The sequence below is a fragment of the Calonectris borealis genome, chromosome 1 (assembly GCF_964195595.1).
Source record: "Calonectris borealis chromosome 1, bCalBor7.hap1.2, whole genome shotgun sequence".
NCBI lineage: Eukaryota > Metazoa > Chordata > Aves > Procellariiformes > Procellariidae > Calonectris > Calonectris borealis.
The window spans coordinates 133,353,140-133,370,722 of NC_134312.1; the positions used below are offsets into that span (position 1 = coordinate 133,353,140).

Here is a 17,583-nt window from a genome sequence, read left to right on the forward strand (position 1 = left end):
AAATGTCCCTTTTTTCTTTTCTGGTTATATTTGAAGTCCAGCCTGGCAAACATAAAATGAAGTAGCTAAAACTGGAAAAATTCTGATTCTTTGTATTTAGATTTTTGAGTGCAGTACAATAAACAGCTTTTTTAATTAAATAAAACTTTTAAAAAGACAATTATTAAAAAAGAGGACGATCCACTAAATTTAACTGAAGATACTTGCAAAGTGGTGGTTGTGTGTTGACTACTTGAAAGCCTCTCAGCATTATACCATACTTAAAATTTAGAAAAGGTGCCTTTGGCCGCTAGAAGCTGTCATCCAGATCCAGTCACATGCACTTTTATATCCTTTTTCCCCCTCAAGAGTATAGTCAGTCACTGAAAACTTGAAGAATATAACATTTCTTCATTCAGTAGTACCCAGAGGGAAGCAGTGGCAGGTGGAAAAGTCTGGTTTTTATTGTCTCAAAGAACAGTCTCAAGGAAGAGAAAGCAGGTTTTTAGGGAGCAGAACCTTCATTTTATAGATTGAGATTGTATTATTTGAAACAATGGAGTTTGCCAGCAGAATGGTGGGTGTAAGTGCAGTGATATCTCTGTCTGGTCTGGTCTGCTCTATAGACCACCTCGCCAGGCCACCCATTGGCAGAACTGCATCCAAACTGGGAATTTTGCCAACGCAGGAACGTCAGTGTAGATGACGCATACTGTGGCAAAGGTCTAAATATGTTGGACAGTGTTGTGTAGAGTGGGCAAAGGTCTAAATGTGTTGAATGTGGTCATGTAGGACAGCCAAAGGTCCTAAATGTTGAACAGGTATGTTGAACACTGTTACATAGAGCTGGCCTCAGATCCCCAACTGACTTTCCCTCTGTGTTGGGATGCCTGCTATCAAAGGCTTTGATATCTGCTGTATATAAATACATTGTGAAACCAAATACCGTGGGATATTATAGAGGACAGAAGCGTATGTGGGTTCAACAACAAAGTAGGGAAAAAAAAAAAAAACAAACAAAAAGGAATGGAGGCCCTATCTGCTGGCAGTTACTCAGGTGCAAATTTCAGGAGAGGAGATGTCCAAGCACCCGGTTGGTCCTTCTGAGACGTACTCTCAGCGTCCAGTAACCTGATTGTCCTGCTCAAGTACTTGTTTTCTCAACCAGAAACAGGATATGGATTTCAAAAGACAGAGCTTGCCTTGTGTCTCATCGGGACACGACAACCTTCCTCTCCGTCTTGAGCAACCACCAAAAGGCTTACGCAAGCAGTATATGGAGCAGAGCAGAGTGTGTGTGGACATGTTTTGGCACTGTTTCATCAGTCTGAGCAGGTTTATGTTGCCCATCAAAAAGGGTTGAAGCAGCAATTAACATGTCAGTTTTTACTTCTGTGAATATCTATTTCAAAGTAACGTTGAAGTATTGAAAGAGTCCTGCAGCATTAGCTGGTATGTTACTGCTGCAGGACTACTGCTGACATTTTAACTGGTTTTAAGTTATTGTCTTTTTCTTTAGAAATGCTTGTTGTAACAAAGTCCCAGAGGAACAGCTGGCCTTCTTCAGTCGAAAAATGAGGCACAATCTCAAGGAATTAGCCCAGCGGTTAGACACATGCCTTTGAGAATGAGGACTCTTCGGAAAAAGGGGCTTTTGGGAAGGGCTGGGAGATGGAGTAGAAGCAGCAGCAATTTGTGTGTGTGCATGTGCTTCCTTACAGTAAAATCTTTGATGTTGTTACTTGGGCAGTTTCCTTATTCTTCTGCAAGTCTAGGAATAAAGGGTTATTAGAGAATTTTCTGCCAGTGTCTCTTTATATTCATTACTGTGGTTGGCAGAAGGCACAACCAGCCTGCGTTTACGTCCTGACCCTTAAACATGTCATTTGCTGCTACACGCCGTTCTCACTGAGGGATCAGAGGCTTAGCTGTAAATATGAGGAAGGCTCAGGATAAAGCTGAGCATACAGAATATTAACCTGAGGTCACTTATCACAGTGAAACCTTTTTTGCCGTGTGTTTTTCTTTTTCATTCAAACCTTGTTCTGCCCTCTGCTGGCAGTTCGTGTTCTGAAGCCGAGATGGTGTTAACGTTATTTTCATGGTAGAGCTACCTATGCTAGCTTGCTGTTTGCAGTCTGCTTTACCAAACAGGATTTGAATTCCTGTCCTGCTGTTCCCATTACGTTTATAATGTATATTATATGAAAATGCATAGTAAATACGCTAATTTTGGCCTTAAAAAATCATCCCAAGGTACAAGTTATTTCCCAGGGAATAGTTATTCTGTCCTTCAAAGTTATATTTACTTTCTGAAGGCAAGCAAATTTCTGGGTTTTGGCAGGCATGCTGATTCGTGAAGTCAAGTACTTGAGTTAAGAAATGCTAGTACTGAGGATGCCTGTACTTATTAGATTGTGTACTATTTTCCTCCACACAGGTTTTTGCACATTTGCGTGTTGCACATGTAATGAGCAGCAATTCCATGTATTTGTTGTTTCACCTGTGACGTAGCCAAGTCTGGAGTGCTGTTCTCCAAGACACACTTCAGATTATAGTTCTGTCTACTTTCCAGTTTCAGAAGGAAATGAAGCAAGAAGCACTAATCGCTTTGAACTTGGTTCACCTCTTGAGGAGGTTCATCCTATACACTGAATAAGTGAAGGGACCTAAAAAGAAAAAACGCATAACATATGTGTAAAAGGAGGCAAAATAAGGATTGTGCAGACTGCTTCAACTCCGATACATCCTCATTTCTTAAGTATCTGGCATTACAGCCTTGATCTTCTTTTAATGTATCTGGGTGGGATTGAGACATCCGAACTATTGAAAGCCAACCTGAAAAACTGTGCATCAGCTTTGGATAGCTATGGCAGTTGTGAGCAAGGCTGGAGCTTTTAGATCCACTTCTGCCAGTTGTGTTCATGAAGCAATCAAAATAGAGATAAGTTTGCTGTAGTTTTATTGACAAGTGTAATAGGACATATTTTTGCCAGTGGGTTTCATAGTTGCTGAAAGCAGGAGAGTGATGAGAGTCAGTGCAGGATTTTGTGAACGTAATCCGTGGGCATGGATTGTCTTGCTGTTCCTATGCCCATCCCTCCAGCTTATCCCCATCCTGGTTTCCATACTTCAGGTTCCACCTCTCCATCTGAGTTATACCTCTTGCTGCAGAAGACCTTAGCTCCTGCTTCTGCTTGCCTCTTTCCCTTTCTCCAGCCTCCACTTGCTCCCAAGCTCAGTCTTCCCTCTTTGGGCTCTTGATCCAGTCTTTATTTCACCTCCTCTGCTGCTTCTAGCCTAAACTGTAGGTTTCAAGCTGTTTTGACATTCAGATCACCAAAAAACTTTCCAGTGGAGTAGTTTAACTATGCTGACAACAGGATTCCCCTTCTTGGCTACTTATTGCAGCCCCTTCAAAGTAGTTGCAAATCTTTGCCATGGTTGCTTTTCTGAGCCGCCTCCTCTTCTCTCTTCCCAGCTTGTCAAATCTGATGATAAATGGCAGCCAGGTGAACAAACAAGTGGACTAGTATGGAAGTAGGATGAGTCTTCAGTAATAAATATTTATTTGACCCACAAATTCTAGTTGTAATTAACCGGCTGGGAGCTATAATCGCAATTTTCCAGAGGCCTGGCTGCTGTCAGGTTGCCACCATTTGTGTGTGCAGAGGAGGATTAGAGATGGTGTTTGAAGGTGCTGCTTGAGGAAAAAGCAAGCTGTTATTCTAATGGGGGACAGCTGAGACCTACGTTTTTCACCAGTCACAAGGGACCGCCGAGGCTGACTTTCAGCTTTCCTGCAGAACTGTGCATTTTACAGAAAGGCACGTGCTATGCAAAATCTTTGCTCCCACAGACAGGAGCCTACAAGTGTGACTTTTCAGGAAGGGAGTTGGGGTTACTCTCCAAGTAACTTTTCCACTTGTATTTATCTGATAAAATTAACAGCTGCAGTTCTTAGAGCAAAAGGGAAGGGGACTTAACTATAATTCAGTAACTCAGCAGGGAGCCCAAATAATGATTGCAAAGGATGTAAACTGTGCTGTGAGACACCGAGCCTGTTTGCACTGCAGCCCTGCTAAGACGCCAGGAGATCCTGAAAATAAAGAGAGAAAGGAGGGCACTGGAGGCCCTGTCAGCTGTTTTAAAAGGGTACCATCCTGTAGCTGGTCTGCCAAGTCACTAGCTGGTGAGCTTACCCACGGTATTGCAGAAGGTCCATCTAAGGTCCGTCTGGCTGCTCGTTCTAGGGCACGCAGGCAGGTGACCCTGAGGCACCTCGTGTGTCACGCTCTGCCTGCCTGCCGCCTTAAATGGGGCTTTTCAGTCGCTCATGCTGTACAAAGAACTGGGGTGTCTGGATCCAGCTACAAAACATCCTTAGGCAACCTCCTCCCAAACAAGTAACCTGCTTTCAGATACCAACTCGAGGAGGAAACAAAGTGTTTCTTACCTGGAAAAGAGAGCAGGAGGGCTGCTGCCTCTGTAGCCTCATCCAGTGCTAATTGCTGGTTGTTGAAATGAGCTGGTGCTAGTGGTTTCCTGTGGGCGAGGAAGCTTTGGGGCTGTGTTAAGCCATAAATACGAAGGCTGGAACTCCACATAGCATTAGACTGTGAGAGCGCTGCATACCGCTTTTATTGCTTTCCTGAACTGCCTTTTTCTTTTTTAGCCAAAAACTTTAAAGTGAGGTTATTAACAAAGATGAGTACATGTTAATTGCATCCTTATGGTTTTTCTCAAGTAAGTTTTAAGTTTTAAAACAAACATGCTTGTTTGCTCTGAGAAGAGGAGTCAGGCATTTACACTGAGGAACTGTGCTTGGAGTTCGGCTGTAGGTAGGAGACTGTGCTCAAGATGTATCCAAATCCCAGCTTGTTAAGCCTTCCGCATACAAGTGCAAAATTGTTTTCATTGTTGGAGTTGTTAAATGCAGTAGATGTGATTTATTTTTGGTGGATTTTTGTAGTTCTTTTGGATGTTTCTTTAGTTTTACTAACACTTTTTAAACACTTTTTTTTCCTCTCTCTTTCTGACTTCAGCCATTGATGGATTTCTAAAAACCGATGAAAGGCAAAGACTGGCAAAGGAGAGAAGAGAAGAAAGGGAGAAATATCTTGGTAAGATGGCAGGAGGTGTATGTATTATTTATGTACACATGTTAATAGGCTTGAGTTGCTAACATGACATTTTTTCTGTTCTGAATTTTAAACGTTGTGGTTCAGTCTGTTCCTAGTCTTTAGCTCTTATATTACTACTCTTAAATTAAATTATAAAAAATAAATTAATCTGTCTTCTTTGTTTTCCATTCAAGTATTTAATATTCTATAGTTTTAAGTTGACTTTCTTCTTTGATTTATGTACTTTTGAATATAGGTTTATGTGCAAGATATTGACTGTTAGGATTCTGATTTGTAAAAATACCAAATAAGCCTTGAATAATACTCAGGATAATATGTAGGGTGATTTGGTGAAACAGCCTCAAATTTAGTCTATTAAGTTTTAGCCATATTAAAAGATATCATGTATGTTAAGTACAGCATAAAGCAGATCCTTTTCCTTAAGTTTTAAAATGGTTAATCTTTCAAGAGAATGAGAAAAATTATTAATTCATTTCCTGAATAACATAAGCATTGATTTCAGAGTTTTTAAAATAGTCAGTTGTTTTTAATCTACTAATACCTCCACGGAAATGTTGAGGAAATTGCGGGGGGGGCGGAATATGCATAAGGGGTGTGTGTGTATATACACAGTTAATTTCATTCATAAAGATATATATGTATATATGAAATTAACTGTTCAACATTGTTTTGGACTTTCTATATATACATATATTTGTATATATAAAAAAAATGTTGAACAGTTAACGTCACTTTTCCTCACTGTAATAACAAGAAAGGCCAGTAACACTGTTCCTTAAGGTCACCTGACGATAACTATCAGAAGGACTTGTCAGTATTTTATGATTTTGTAAAATTTAAGCTAGACGTATATTTTGAGGAAATGTCAACTGAAACAGTATGGACACCTGTGGAAAGAATCATAGGAAACTACTGTTTTGCTTGTAATAAATAAACAAACCATTTCTTGACAAAACGTGAGGCTTGAGACCAGTGGCTTGACATTTTTTAGTACCATGGGCTTGGTGAGCAAGATTCCTTTTGGTAGTTCCTCTGAAAATCTGCTGGTGTTTAGTACTTAATCTCCCCAGAGGTTCTGTTTATACGGGGCATGCACCAGCCTGAGTTGTAGCTTACATCTCTTCCAGGTATACTCAGTCCAGACTATCTCTTTTGTCCTCTTGATTATCCCTTCTTTGCTGATTCCAGAGAAAGTGACACGATAAGTAGATTGGAAAGGACTTGGATTAAAAAGCAGAAGAGGACATGAGAGGGAATCTGAAAGCTGGAGAATCTGGGAGTGGTTGGCCCAGGGGATTTGGAAGGTGTTGGCTGCAGTTCTTGCCTCCAAACATCATATATGCCTTCTGGAAACATACTTTTTTAGGGTTAAGACCATTTCTAGAATGGGGAGCTCTGGGTTTTGGTCACAGTTTGTCTGTGGCAGATTTCTTTCAGAAGTTCAGAAAAAAGCAGCAAGTTCCCCAGAAGGACAGATCTTTATGCAGCCAGCAGGTACTTTGCAGCAGCTCGGAATAACCTTTTCACCAAAGCCGTAACTCATTAATCAGTGGTTTAGTATCCCTGAATAAAGGAACAAGAATTGTATGTATGTCCATGATGACACAATGGTTTGCTTCTCTGTCCAGAGTCGGTCCCAGTTTTCACCTACTTACTCAGAAGGTAATCTTAGCACAATCCTCTGGACACCTCACTGTATTTTGGGTTTTTATCAACTCCAGCATGCTGTTTTCACCTGCTCTACCTGACGTGGCTAGTAGTCGCTGACAGTTAGCGACTGGTCACTTGTCTTCCACTGTCTCTGAGGTGACTCTGTATCTGTTGACAAGTCTGATTCTTCAATGCGTACAAGTCCAGGTTCGCCTGCAGCACTGACACCCCTCTAATACTGCCCTGTCCTGGGGGGGAGGAATAGTGAATTCTCATAAGGCAAAAGGGGAGGACAACATCAACTGTATTTCTAACAAGAATAGGTAGAAGGTATTCTGTAAAGCAGGTTGGATGTGAGGAGGAAGTATTTTAGGAGGGTTCAAGAGAAAGAAATGCAACTGTTGGAAAAGGATCTGGTGTTGGAGGATCTCTGGCTTTAAACCAAGGGCTTTGAGGGTATGGTGGGGCTAAGAGGGACTGAAGGTCACGGCTGTGGTTAAAGAGCCTGGGGGCAGGAGCTGAGGGAAAAAGGCTGATCTGAGAAGAGGGAATTGAGATGGCTGGGCAAGTGCCTAGGACTGATGGGAAGATACTGAGAGAGAGTTAGAAGGGCGAAAATTTGCTGTACAAGGAGACAGGAACTGAAAAAGCAGGCTGAGGCTGAATAGGTGAGCAGGATGAAGAACTAGCTCTTGTATAAACAGTGTTAATTCTGGCTTTCCTTAACTTTCAAGTTCTTAGCCTGGCAACTGTGAGAATATTCCGTCTTTGATATCGGCTGTATGTGTGTTGGTATGTGACATTGCAGGCTTGCGTTATGTAGGCATGCTTACTGAACTCCTCTTTTTATGGAATACACTTGCATGAGAAGTGGATTTTTCCTCATGATTTGTCACATTAACTTCTGCTACTTGTTCTCCTTTTTAAACCTGAAGCAACAGTCCTGTACGTAATGTTGCAGTCTGAATTTCTTTAACAACAAGCTAATGTCTCAAGAAGAAGATTATGACTCCAGTTGGAATAAACAACTGGGCAAATCCTCAATAATGGAAGTAATTTCTTTTTCATGCAAAGAGGCAGAAGTGGAATACAATGTAGCACCAAATTATGAACAGAATGGTGTATTTTCAAAGCTTCATAGAAAACTTAGCGTATGTTGTTTTTCTGTATTTATTTTGAAGGCAGCCCCATAATGAGAAACACAGTTTTAAAGAAATTCCAAGGGCTTTTGCTTCAACTTACTCACTTTAAAACCTACTAGGAACATTTGTTATGTCTGAAAAAAGAATTCGGCTTTAAGCTACAGAGGGATTTGAAACATAAATAGTTGTTAACTATTCTGTACTCTGTTTTTACATAGGTAAGGGGCACGAACTGTCACCTTGTGTACAAAGGGCTTCCCTATTTATTTATTGAGCAAATCACTTAGATTTACTAATCATTCCAGCACTTCTGTGCACTATATTTTTTGATCTTAGTGAACTAAAACCCTGTGTACTTGCATCTGTGGTTTTACACTATTGTGTCATGTTAACAAATAATTTTAAAGCAGAAGAAAATTTGCATAAAGTGAAATGCACCTTTTTCTCTGCCTAAGCTGCTAGGGAACAGCAGATACTGGAGAAAGAGAGAAGAGCAAAACTTCAATATGAAAAGCAAATGGAGGAGCGATGGAGAAGACTGGAGGAACAGAGGCAGAGAGAGGAGCAGAAGAGAGCAGCTGTTGAGGAAAAACGGAGACAAAAGCTTAAAGAGGAGGAGGTAAGGTCCACTGGGAGATGTACAGCAGAGCAACTCTGTATGGTAGCATTAAACACAGCTGAATATTGTCATGCATTAAGCATTGTTGTGTTTTGGGGTTTTTTGGGGTTGTTTTTGGTTTGTTTTTTTTTTTTTTCCCCAGAGACATGTGGGCATTACTTTGGGAACTGCAAACGCACATCACCACAGCTATAAGTACTCTACTACTCCTTCTACATCAAAAACACTTTCCAGAGCTTTCTTGTCTCTTGATTTTTGTCAGATCTCACAGAATAGTCATCTACTTATGCTAACATATCTGGGACTCTGACTGTCAGACAATAAAGCACCAGCTTTCCAGAAGGTAGTTTTTAAAGATGAGTGTTTCCATAAAACAGAAAGATTTTTCTTACTGTTTTATTTACTGTCCATGAAACTGAAATAATATTTATGAAAATGTGTTGTTTTGTTTTTATTCAGTGACATAAAATCAGAAATTCTTACTTAAAACAGTGAAGAATCTAGGCTGGTTTAAAATTCTAGCACCGACCAGAACTAATCATACATCTTTTGAACCATCTTCATACCCTTCTTCCCTTCTACTCTCCCTGCCGAGATCGTTTAAGGTTCTTTTTTGCTCTAGTGAGTCCAATTTCTGATGCACATCTCTGAATGCAGTGTGTAGGTATGTCTCTCTGCATGACATTCTGTAGAAAACACTAGCGCTGCTGCAACTGATAAAGAATTAATGATTTTTGGAAAAGGGGGCAGTGGTTTGTTTTTTTTTTTTCTAAAAAAAAAAGGCGAAAGGAGATATTTCCCTAGTTCCTAGATACAAAGGCTTTAGAAATCCTCAGTTATTAATGTTCCTTTTTTTCTGCCCCCCATCTTTTGATCAAAATATCTTTGCAAAAGAGGTAAAACAGTTCTGCATGGGATCGGAATAACATACTGCTGTCCATTGAAAATTTTTTTGTTCTTTGATTTTTCAATTTAACACGAAGAGAAGATTGTATCCTGCCATTCCTCTTTCAACTGTATCATACTGATTGTGGCTTCTGCATAATAGCTGAGAATTCATTTTAAAATAGTTTGTCGTGTGGTTTGTTTCAAATTTTGGTAAGAAAAATGGCAAAAACCGGAAACAAAGGGTAGGAGGTCCCTCTCCTTCTGTGGTAACATCACTGACCTGATGTGCTCCTTCCCCAGTATTTCCTGCTGTAATAACCTTTTGCAGCTAAGCAAAATCGATCCCCTTTATGAGGGTTGTAAGCGAAAGTGGCAAGTACAAAAACTTCCAAAACCCTGTCCTCAAAATTTGCACGGAGGGGGGCAGAGAGGGGGAGAGGTGTAGGAAGAGCGAGCAACTGCCTGCTTTCCCTGCCTGCACGGTTTGCCTGTGCTGGAGAAATGAGAGCAGGGTTGTCGGATATAAGAGAGGCTGTGCCAGGTCAGACCCAAAGGGTCTGTTCATTGGGGACCCCATCTTCTGTAGTGGCCTCCTGCACTTGCCCGGAGATGGACCTAAGAGGCTGAGCACAGAGGCATACTGTTTCTCCCGAACATCAGCAAGCCTGTTATAGCTCCCCAACACCCTGTACATATGATAGGAGACTTCTCCAATGGCGAGAGAAAGGCTGCCTCCAAGTGTTTGGTCATAATACAAATACCACTCCTAGCTGTGCTCACTGAGCTGGTCCTTCAAGCTTAAACTGTTCAAAGCCTTTTGGGAGCCAAGGCAGGCCCAGGCCTGGCTCCTTTCCCTGTCCTTTCCTTTCCTCCCTCCCCCTTCCCCCAGGTTGAGGAACCTGAGAGAAGGCTGTGTGGGCAGGAGAACAGGAAAGGATGCCTCTTTGTTTGGGGATGGTGGGAGGAAAAATCCAGGAGCCTCTGAAGGAGGGGAGGGTACATAGGGGAATAATCTGTAGAACCAGGGGAGGATGAGGGAAGAAGGAAACTGGGAAAAAGAAATACCACCACCTCCTGGCTTCTCTTCATTGTTACTTGTCATTCCCTCATTTCTTGAATTCCAGTAAAGGATCTGCCAAATCCCACCCCACCCCCAGCTCTTCTGATGAGCCCCTCAAACCCCATGTGTATAGTAGCAGTGGAGGTCTGAGTAAGGATGGTGATGAAGTTGCAGCTCCCTGGGCATTGCAAGTTACTCACTGCTCATGAGTCATTTTGGACATTTGAGGTCGTCTTTACTGGAAGAGCTTTGAATCCCTATTTCCCATACCTGGGGGAGCGGGTTGTGCCCTGGCCAGTAAGCCAGTATACTGCAGCATGTCCTCAGTGTTTCTCCTTTTAACAGTGGTTTACACTGGGTGGGGACTGGAGCACCCATTTCACCTGCTCATCAGGTGTCTGAAGTGGCAAGTAGAGAGATTTTCTTCCTTTCTGTCTGCCTTATTGGTTGTCCTTTACGTCTTCCTTAAGTCTTTCCCCCTTGCTTTTTAACACAGCAGAAGGCAGTGCATATTTGTGATAGGAACAGGTTATATAAATCTTTCTGTAGAAAATACTGTTGTTGCATCTGTAGGAGTTTTAGAGAGATGAATGGCTCTTAAACTGTGGGGACTTTTTGGCTTCCTACATAGGAGCATCCTCTGCTTGGCTGTTTTGCATGTAAATGACTTCTCAAAGAGGAGGTAGCTAAAGTTCAATTTATTTGCTTACTTTTTCCCCTCTACGGTGCCAGATAAGAGATGGTGGTTTTAAAGTCTGTATTGATGGGAATGGAGGTGTTCCGGCAGAGTTCTCTGGGGCAGCTGGACCTTGTTGCAGAGCACAGTAGAAGTGTGTCCAATTCCTCAGACAGGAACCGAATAAATGTGTGTGAAAATTGTCCTGTCTACGCTGAGTGCACCTTTCTTATCTGTAGAGGTTTTCAGTAGCACTGTCCTTCCCTCCATATTACTTTTAAAGGTGCCCACTTCCTTTAGTAAAAGCAGTCCCTGAGCCTTGAGGGAAGCAGCATGTTGTTGTTCGACAGAAGCTATTAAAGAGTTGCTTTTAACAGGAAGTGCCCAGTGGCTTTGGGACTGGATAAAAAGCAAAGCTAGTCCTCGTTCAGTTAAAATAATTTTTTCCCTTTCCCTATCTTGAACTTCCATGTGACTTGGAAATACCTTGCAAATAAATGTCTAGCTGTACACAGGGTACTAGGAAGTGTCCGTAGCAGCTGTGTTCTTCCACTGCTCTTGTATTCCATGAGACAATATGAACATCACTTGTACGGGCCATGTCAAGGATGCTAGCGCGAATAAGAGCAATAACATCCGTCTAGTTAAAGATCCATTTTTAATAAAACCATCAGATTTTGTTAAAAAGGAAATTGATAAAATTAGTACTGATCCTACCAATATACTAGTGTTTAAATGAACCGCTACTGGTAGACAGCATCAAATCTAATCCAGTACTCAGACTTGAAAGATTAATGTAACAACCGCTAAATGGAAAAGAATATCCTGCAGCATTGGAGAGATTTTTTTTGGTGCACGTGCACTATTTGTTACATTTGTAAAAAGTATGCACTTAAGAGAGTGAAACACTCTCAAGATGCTATAGCGTTAATTACTTACTATATTATAATTCAAAGTTAATTACTTTTTGAATTATAATACATGGAAATAACTGCTTTCCAAACAATCTTTTGGCAATTCATATACTGAGTGGAATTCAGTTGCACAAGTAATACAAAAATTTTGCTGCAAAATGTTTGGGATTGCTATGCAAGCAGTCTCTCAATTTGCTGTGTGGTGGACATGAAGAGAAGAGTTTAGTCCTCATTACGACACAGACCGTCCTCTGCTCCCCCCTTGCCATAATTCGCTGCCGCAGCTCCCCATGTACCTTAACGCAGAGCCTTCTTTTGTCCCATGTTGTTCTTTGATGCATGCACCCTTAATAAATTTTCCCTTTCTACACACCAGTAATTGTAATTGGTTGAGAGTAGAAATGAATTCTATTCAGAAGGGTAGTTGCATTTAAAAATACTGTATTGCTTTTTAATGCATTCTTTAAATAGAAAATAACAGAGCTTTTTTGTTGCTATGTGGAAGAGCCACTGAAAAGATGAAGCTAACTGATAATATCAGGAAGCAGTGAGCTACTTACATACAGTGCTGATGAATATATAAAGTGAAGAGGAAGAGGTTTTTTGGGCTCTTTTAGATGTTTGTATTGTAGGTATAAGGCAGATTGTTTTAGAATTGCTTGCACAAATTATTTTAAGTCATAATACTTGTAAAATGAATTTTTTCCTTGTTTTCACATCCGTGTCATGTTTTACATAGAGAAAAGGAAAGTGCTTCACTTAAATTACTTGTATTCTCACTATTGGTTTTTGGGTTTGTTTGGTTTTGGTTGGTTGGGGGGCGGGGGGAGGTGTTTGTTGTTTTTGTTTTAAGTCAGACAGTGCATACATTTCTTCTGTTGCTTAGACTGAGGAAAACCTGGATGAATAACTATGGATTTTGGAAAGTAACATGTATATTTTAGATACTAGCAGTAGATGGCTCTCTTTTTATGGTTTTACTCGTTCTTAATGTAACCTACATGCAAAGCTTGTGCATTACAGTTTTTTGTGGAAGCTTACTATATCTTTAGTGAGGAGATTATTTCCTCTATCTATAGCTATTAGAGTTCCCAAATGAGGATCACATGGATAGTTTGATATGTTTTTAAGAAGGTACTTCATCTATAACGTAGACAGGAAGGCTATTGCACATTGTTTGCTGATGAAGGAATGCTTTGTCTTGTTGTTTAGTTTTTGTCACAGACCAAATTATTAATGTATGAGTTGTTTATGCTCTGCTTCCATGTGTCTTACTGTTTTCTTTGGCTTTTTAGTTTTATGCTAACTTAAAATGTTTTTTAAATAACTATCCTTTCTTTGTGAAAAATGGCCTTCATATTGTTCTTTAAGCTATATCTGCAGGGTTTAATGAGGTTTAATAATTATGTTCTATAGTGCTTTAATGAAAGGCTCTTTGCAAATGAAAATTAATTATCCTCTCCACATCATGTAATTGAAGATTTCAACCTCAGATTGTAGGTAGCATGGGCTTTCAAATATGTCTGAAAAATCGTTTCATTTCTTTAATCTATTTCATCATGCATTTTATTCTTAAGACAGCGCTTTCATAGTAGGTGGTATAAGTGTATTCTGTGGTTTGCAAACTACAGAATATTGCTGGTCCTTGCTCCAAGCAGCATTAAAAAAAAAAACCAACCAAACAAACAAGAACATAAATCACTTGGATAATTGAAACTTGACTGCTTTCATCTTATCTTTTTTGATTAATGTATAACAATATTCATTAGATATGGGAAGAAAGAAAGTTTCTGTGTAAGTGTATACTTTAATGAGAAAGAAATGGGAGGGTCATTTTGCTTTGTGAAGAGTGTGGGTAGAAAGGTATATTGGGGCAAGATGCATAGTAGAAGAAAGTAATGAAAAGAGAGACTGCAGAGAAGAACTGGTGATGAAATCGGAGGTGAGGTTTGGAAAGAATAAGTACAGAAAAGGGACTCAAACAGAATTAAATTAATGTTGGGAGGTGGGAAGTTAAAGGTAAAAATTGTGAACCTTGAAATGCAAAGCTAGCACACAGAGGTTTTAAACGTAAAAATTGCATCATCAAGTAGTAAAAGGAGAAAGACTGTAGCAAACTAAATCAGATGGGAGTGACTTGGATTCCAGAGGCTGGGAGATTGCTTTCTTTCCACACCCGAAGTACGGACAAGAAGTTAAAGGATATTCAAAACTGTGGAGGTTTTTTGTGCTGTTGCAGAATAGGCTGTGCTTGAGCTTTGTGATGCTTCGTGCGTTTCCTCTGTAGGGAGAAGAAGGAGGAGGAAAGAGGCAGAGAGAGCGTTTGCGTGCCTGCCTGGACACTGATGGCACTGACTAGACAGAAGGGGGGGAAAAAAGGGGGAGGGAGGGCGGGGAAGCAGCTGCCTCGTTTCAGTGGTCTTTGAATGATGTTACCTGATAGACCGTGAGCTAAAGACATGACAGGGAGACAAAACTGAAGCGAGAGCACAAAACACATGACTTGAAAGATCATCTTCCTGGAGATGGCAATAGAAATTGTAACAGCAGGGTGGGTCACCTGGCCAAAAGGTAACAAGGACAGGAGAGCTGAGAATGATAGAAAGGGTATGCGAGAATTGCCTTTTTTCACTCTTTGTATAGAGGATAATATAATGGAGTTCTTTATGGTGCAAGTGATTTGTAATAAGAGAAGAGAGCTTAAAGACAAAAGGTACTGGCTTGCTGTTGAAATTGATGGATAATTGGTAGCAGGGTTGCATGAGGTGGAAAAAATGAGGTCAGAAATAAATTACTGGAAGTCATGGTAGTAGAAGAGATTCTTCAAAGACGTGGAAGAGGCAAAAGTATATTGCAGATAACTAGAAGATGATGAGAGCGCATCTGGCGTTGTAGAAATCCAGTGACCATAAACAGAGCCCCAGGAAGGTAACACAAAGTTTACAGGTACGTGCATAAAAGCTCCAAGCATGGTAGTTACTGGAGGTGCCCGATGTTAGGGTTTAATCTGCTGAAGGAGCTCCATCAGAGACAACAAGCTCAACATCAGTGCAGAGACTGAAGGAGACATGCTTGAACAAAGACTGAAATTTTGTGGTAAAATATCTCAGGGAAGGGGAATAGGAAAGCTAGACCAAAGTCATGAATCAGTGAGAGAAAGCAATCTAGCCGAGAGATGCAGGAGAGGTTTTCTGCGTAGTTGATCTGAGCTACCAAAAGATATTGGAGACAGAGCAGAGAATTGATAGAAATCAAAGGGGATATGATGTAATCACAGAAGCCTGCAGGATCCAGAGTTTGAAGTGGATAGAGTAGGAGTGTCATACTAGACCAGAAGGACATAGCAAAGGTAGTAAGTAACAGGACCAAAAATACTAATAGGATCAAAGGGCTAAAAACCATCGGGGCAGGAGTTGGAGGCAGCAAGAGTAGACTTACCTTTCGCAGTAGAGGTTGGGCTGGTGAGGGTGAAGAGGTTGCCAGATGTGAATGAGGTACTGAGAGGAGGAAGGGAAGAGGGTGGTAGGTGATGGAACGGTGGGTGGGGAAGAACCAGGTTTTATCTGCTTGAAAGGAGAAAAAGAAAAGGTGCAGAGGTCACTGCCACAACAATAAACCACTGAGAAACTTAGCAGAGGGAGGAGGTGGGAACAAAACTGAGTGGAGGTCTTTGAGTGACAGTTAGAAGGTGGTGGAGAGGGAATAAGGTGACCATATGTAGCTGTAAGTTAAAGGTAGAGCAGGATTTGGGGAGGGAAGGAAATCTCCTTCATGTTCTTCCCCATCTGAAAATACTAACTCATCAAGCCATAGAGAAGAACGTGGGGGTGGAGAGAAAAAAAAAAAAAATCCCAGAACAGCATGATCTGGGCATGCACTAAAAAAATACACAGAGGAAAAAAAAATCGGAAGCCCTTAAATGCCTAGACTGTAAAGAACATAGTGGAAGAACGAAGGGAGTTTTTGTAAAAATAAATAAATAATTTGGGCATCCTGCAAAGTAACCTACTTTGGGTTTGAAGTGATCATTTATCTGCGTGGCTAGGAGGAGCCACTGGCATTGCAGCAATTTAGCTGTGCTCAGAAAGGGTTGGAAAAAAAAATCCTGAGGTCTGCATAGACAAGAAGGAGTTAATGCTTGTCGAGCATTATTCTTATACAAATTAAGTCCAGAGCACAGCAGCAGCCTCACCAGCAGGAGCAGATGCTAGGCAGTGATGCAACCTGTGTTATTTACTTAGGCCTCTGTAGTGACCTTAGTGGCTTGCAGACAAAGGATACACATATCTGGAGGTAGGTAGCATGCTGATACCTTCTTTATTCAGTCCTTTTTCTTTTACTGCAAACAAGCTCCTGAAATCGTCTTGCGTGGAGCAACAGGGGAACTGTGTATTTTTAGCATGGTTTCAGAAGGAGGAAAAAAAAGCCCCCAAAGAACTGATTCAGATTTGGTTTCTGGTTTTGTACCAATATACTCAGGAACGTTTAGAAGCCATGATGCGTCGGTCCCTTGAACGCAGTCAGCAGCTGGAACAGAAGCAGAAGCGATGGTCGTGGGGAGGAGCACTGGCTGCAGGCTCAGGAGGGAGAGATGGTAAGTGAAACAGGCTGCCTGCATTGCAGATCTTGAAGTGCAAAATGCATGAGGTTGTGGAGGTAGTAAGGATGATGCATTTTATAGTTAGGGTGGTACTGTAGGGGCTACCGCCTTGGGGCGTGAATAAATGCTTTGTAATTGCTTGCCAGGCTTCCTCTCTCTAATACCTTCTGGGGAGAAAGATCACTCCTAACTTTAGGAATGCAGATCATTTTAATAGAGTAACCTGAATCTGTTTGGAGGATGCTAAATGGTAAAATTAAAATTTATGCACTCTCTCCCTTATTCTCTTCCCCCGCATTGTCTTCCCACGCACACAGTTAGCAAATTTAATGTTCACCAAAGGACTGAGTGCTGTCTGAGCCTTGCAAAAGATGATCTGGTTTTGTTTGGTACTTCTAAAAACCTGATGGGAATTTCTAGATGACTATGCAGCATGTACAGTTTTAAATAGTTTGGTTTTTTTTTCCCCCACATACTTTTTGTTGCTGCTCTTTTTGATTTGGCTTCAGCACAAATTCCTTTTATTACATAATCAGTCATGTACTGCTTTTATGTTTCAAAAAGATACATGTTTTCTGTTTTAAATCATACAGTTTATTTAAATTTGTCAAGTTTGAATAAACATGTTATGCGGAAAAATATCCATGTTCGGGTGATGATGAAATATGACAGTTACTCTCTTTTAAACAGTGTGTAAATGTACTTAACTCTAAAAAGGCAAACTCTGTTTCACATCATAGTTTTCACGGTATGCCATCAAAAAAGCCAGGAAATTAAATATATATGATAATAAAAGAACTCTTTTATACTTTGAGAGAAACCAGTTAGTCTTTGTGATGCAGTTTATGCTGAATTCCAGCTCCCCCAACTTATTCAGTAATTTCTTTCACCTCTTTTTGCTCTGATTTCTC

At 40.7% G+C, this 17,583-nt stretch overlaps 1 protein-coding gene across 5 annotated transcripts in view; it reads left to right on the forward strand.

Annotated features, from left to right (window-relative positions):
- Positions 1 to 17,583, forward strand: part of MAP7D2 (MAP7 domain containing 2) — an 86,562-nt gene that overhangs the window by 42,262 nt on the left and 26,717 nt on the right. For 3 of the 5 annotated variants that reach the window (XM_075175117.1, XM_075175108.1, XM_075175125.1), the window contains exons 2-4: positions 5,025 to 5,102; positions 8,371 to 8,534; positions 16,552 to 16,666. In XM_075175117.1, coding sequence (XP_075031218.1) covers positions 5,025 to 5,102; positions 8,371 to 8,534; positions 16,552 to 16,666 — 357 coding nt within the window. Of the gene's footprint in view, positions 1 to 5,024; positions 5,103 to 8,370; positions 8,535 to 13,797; positions 16,366 to 16,551; positions 16,667 to 17,583 lie in introns of those variants that run through there. The other 2 variants (XM_075175134.1, XM_075175144.1) reach the window with 2 other exon arrangements.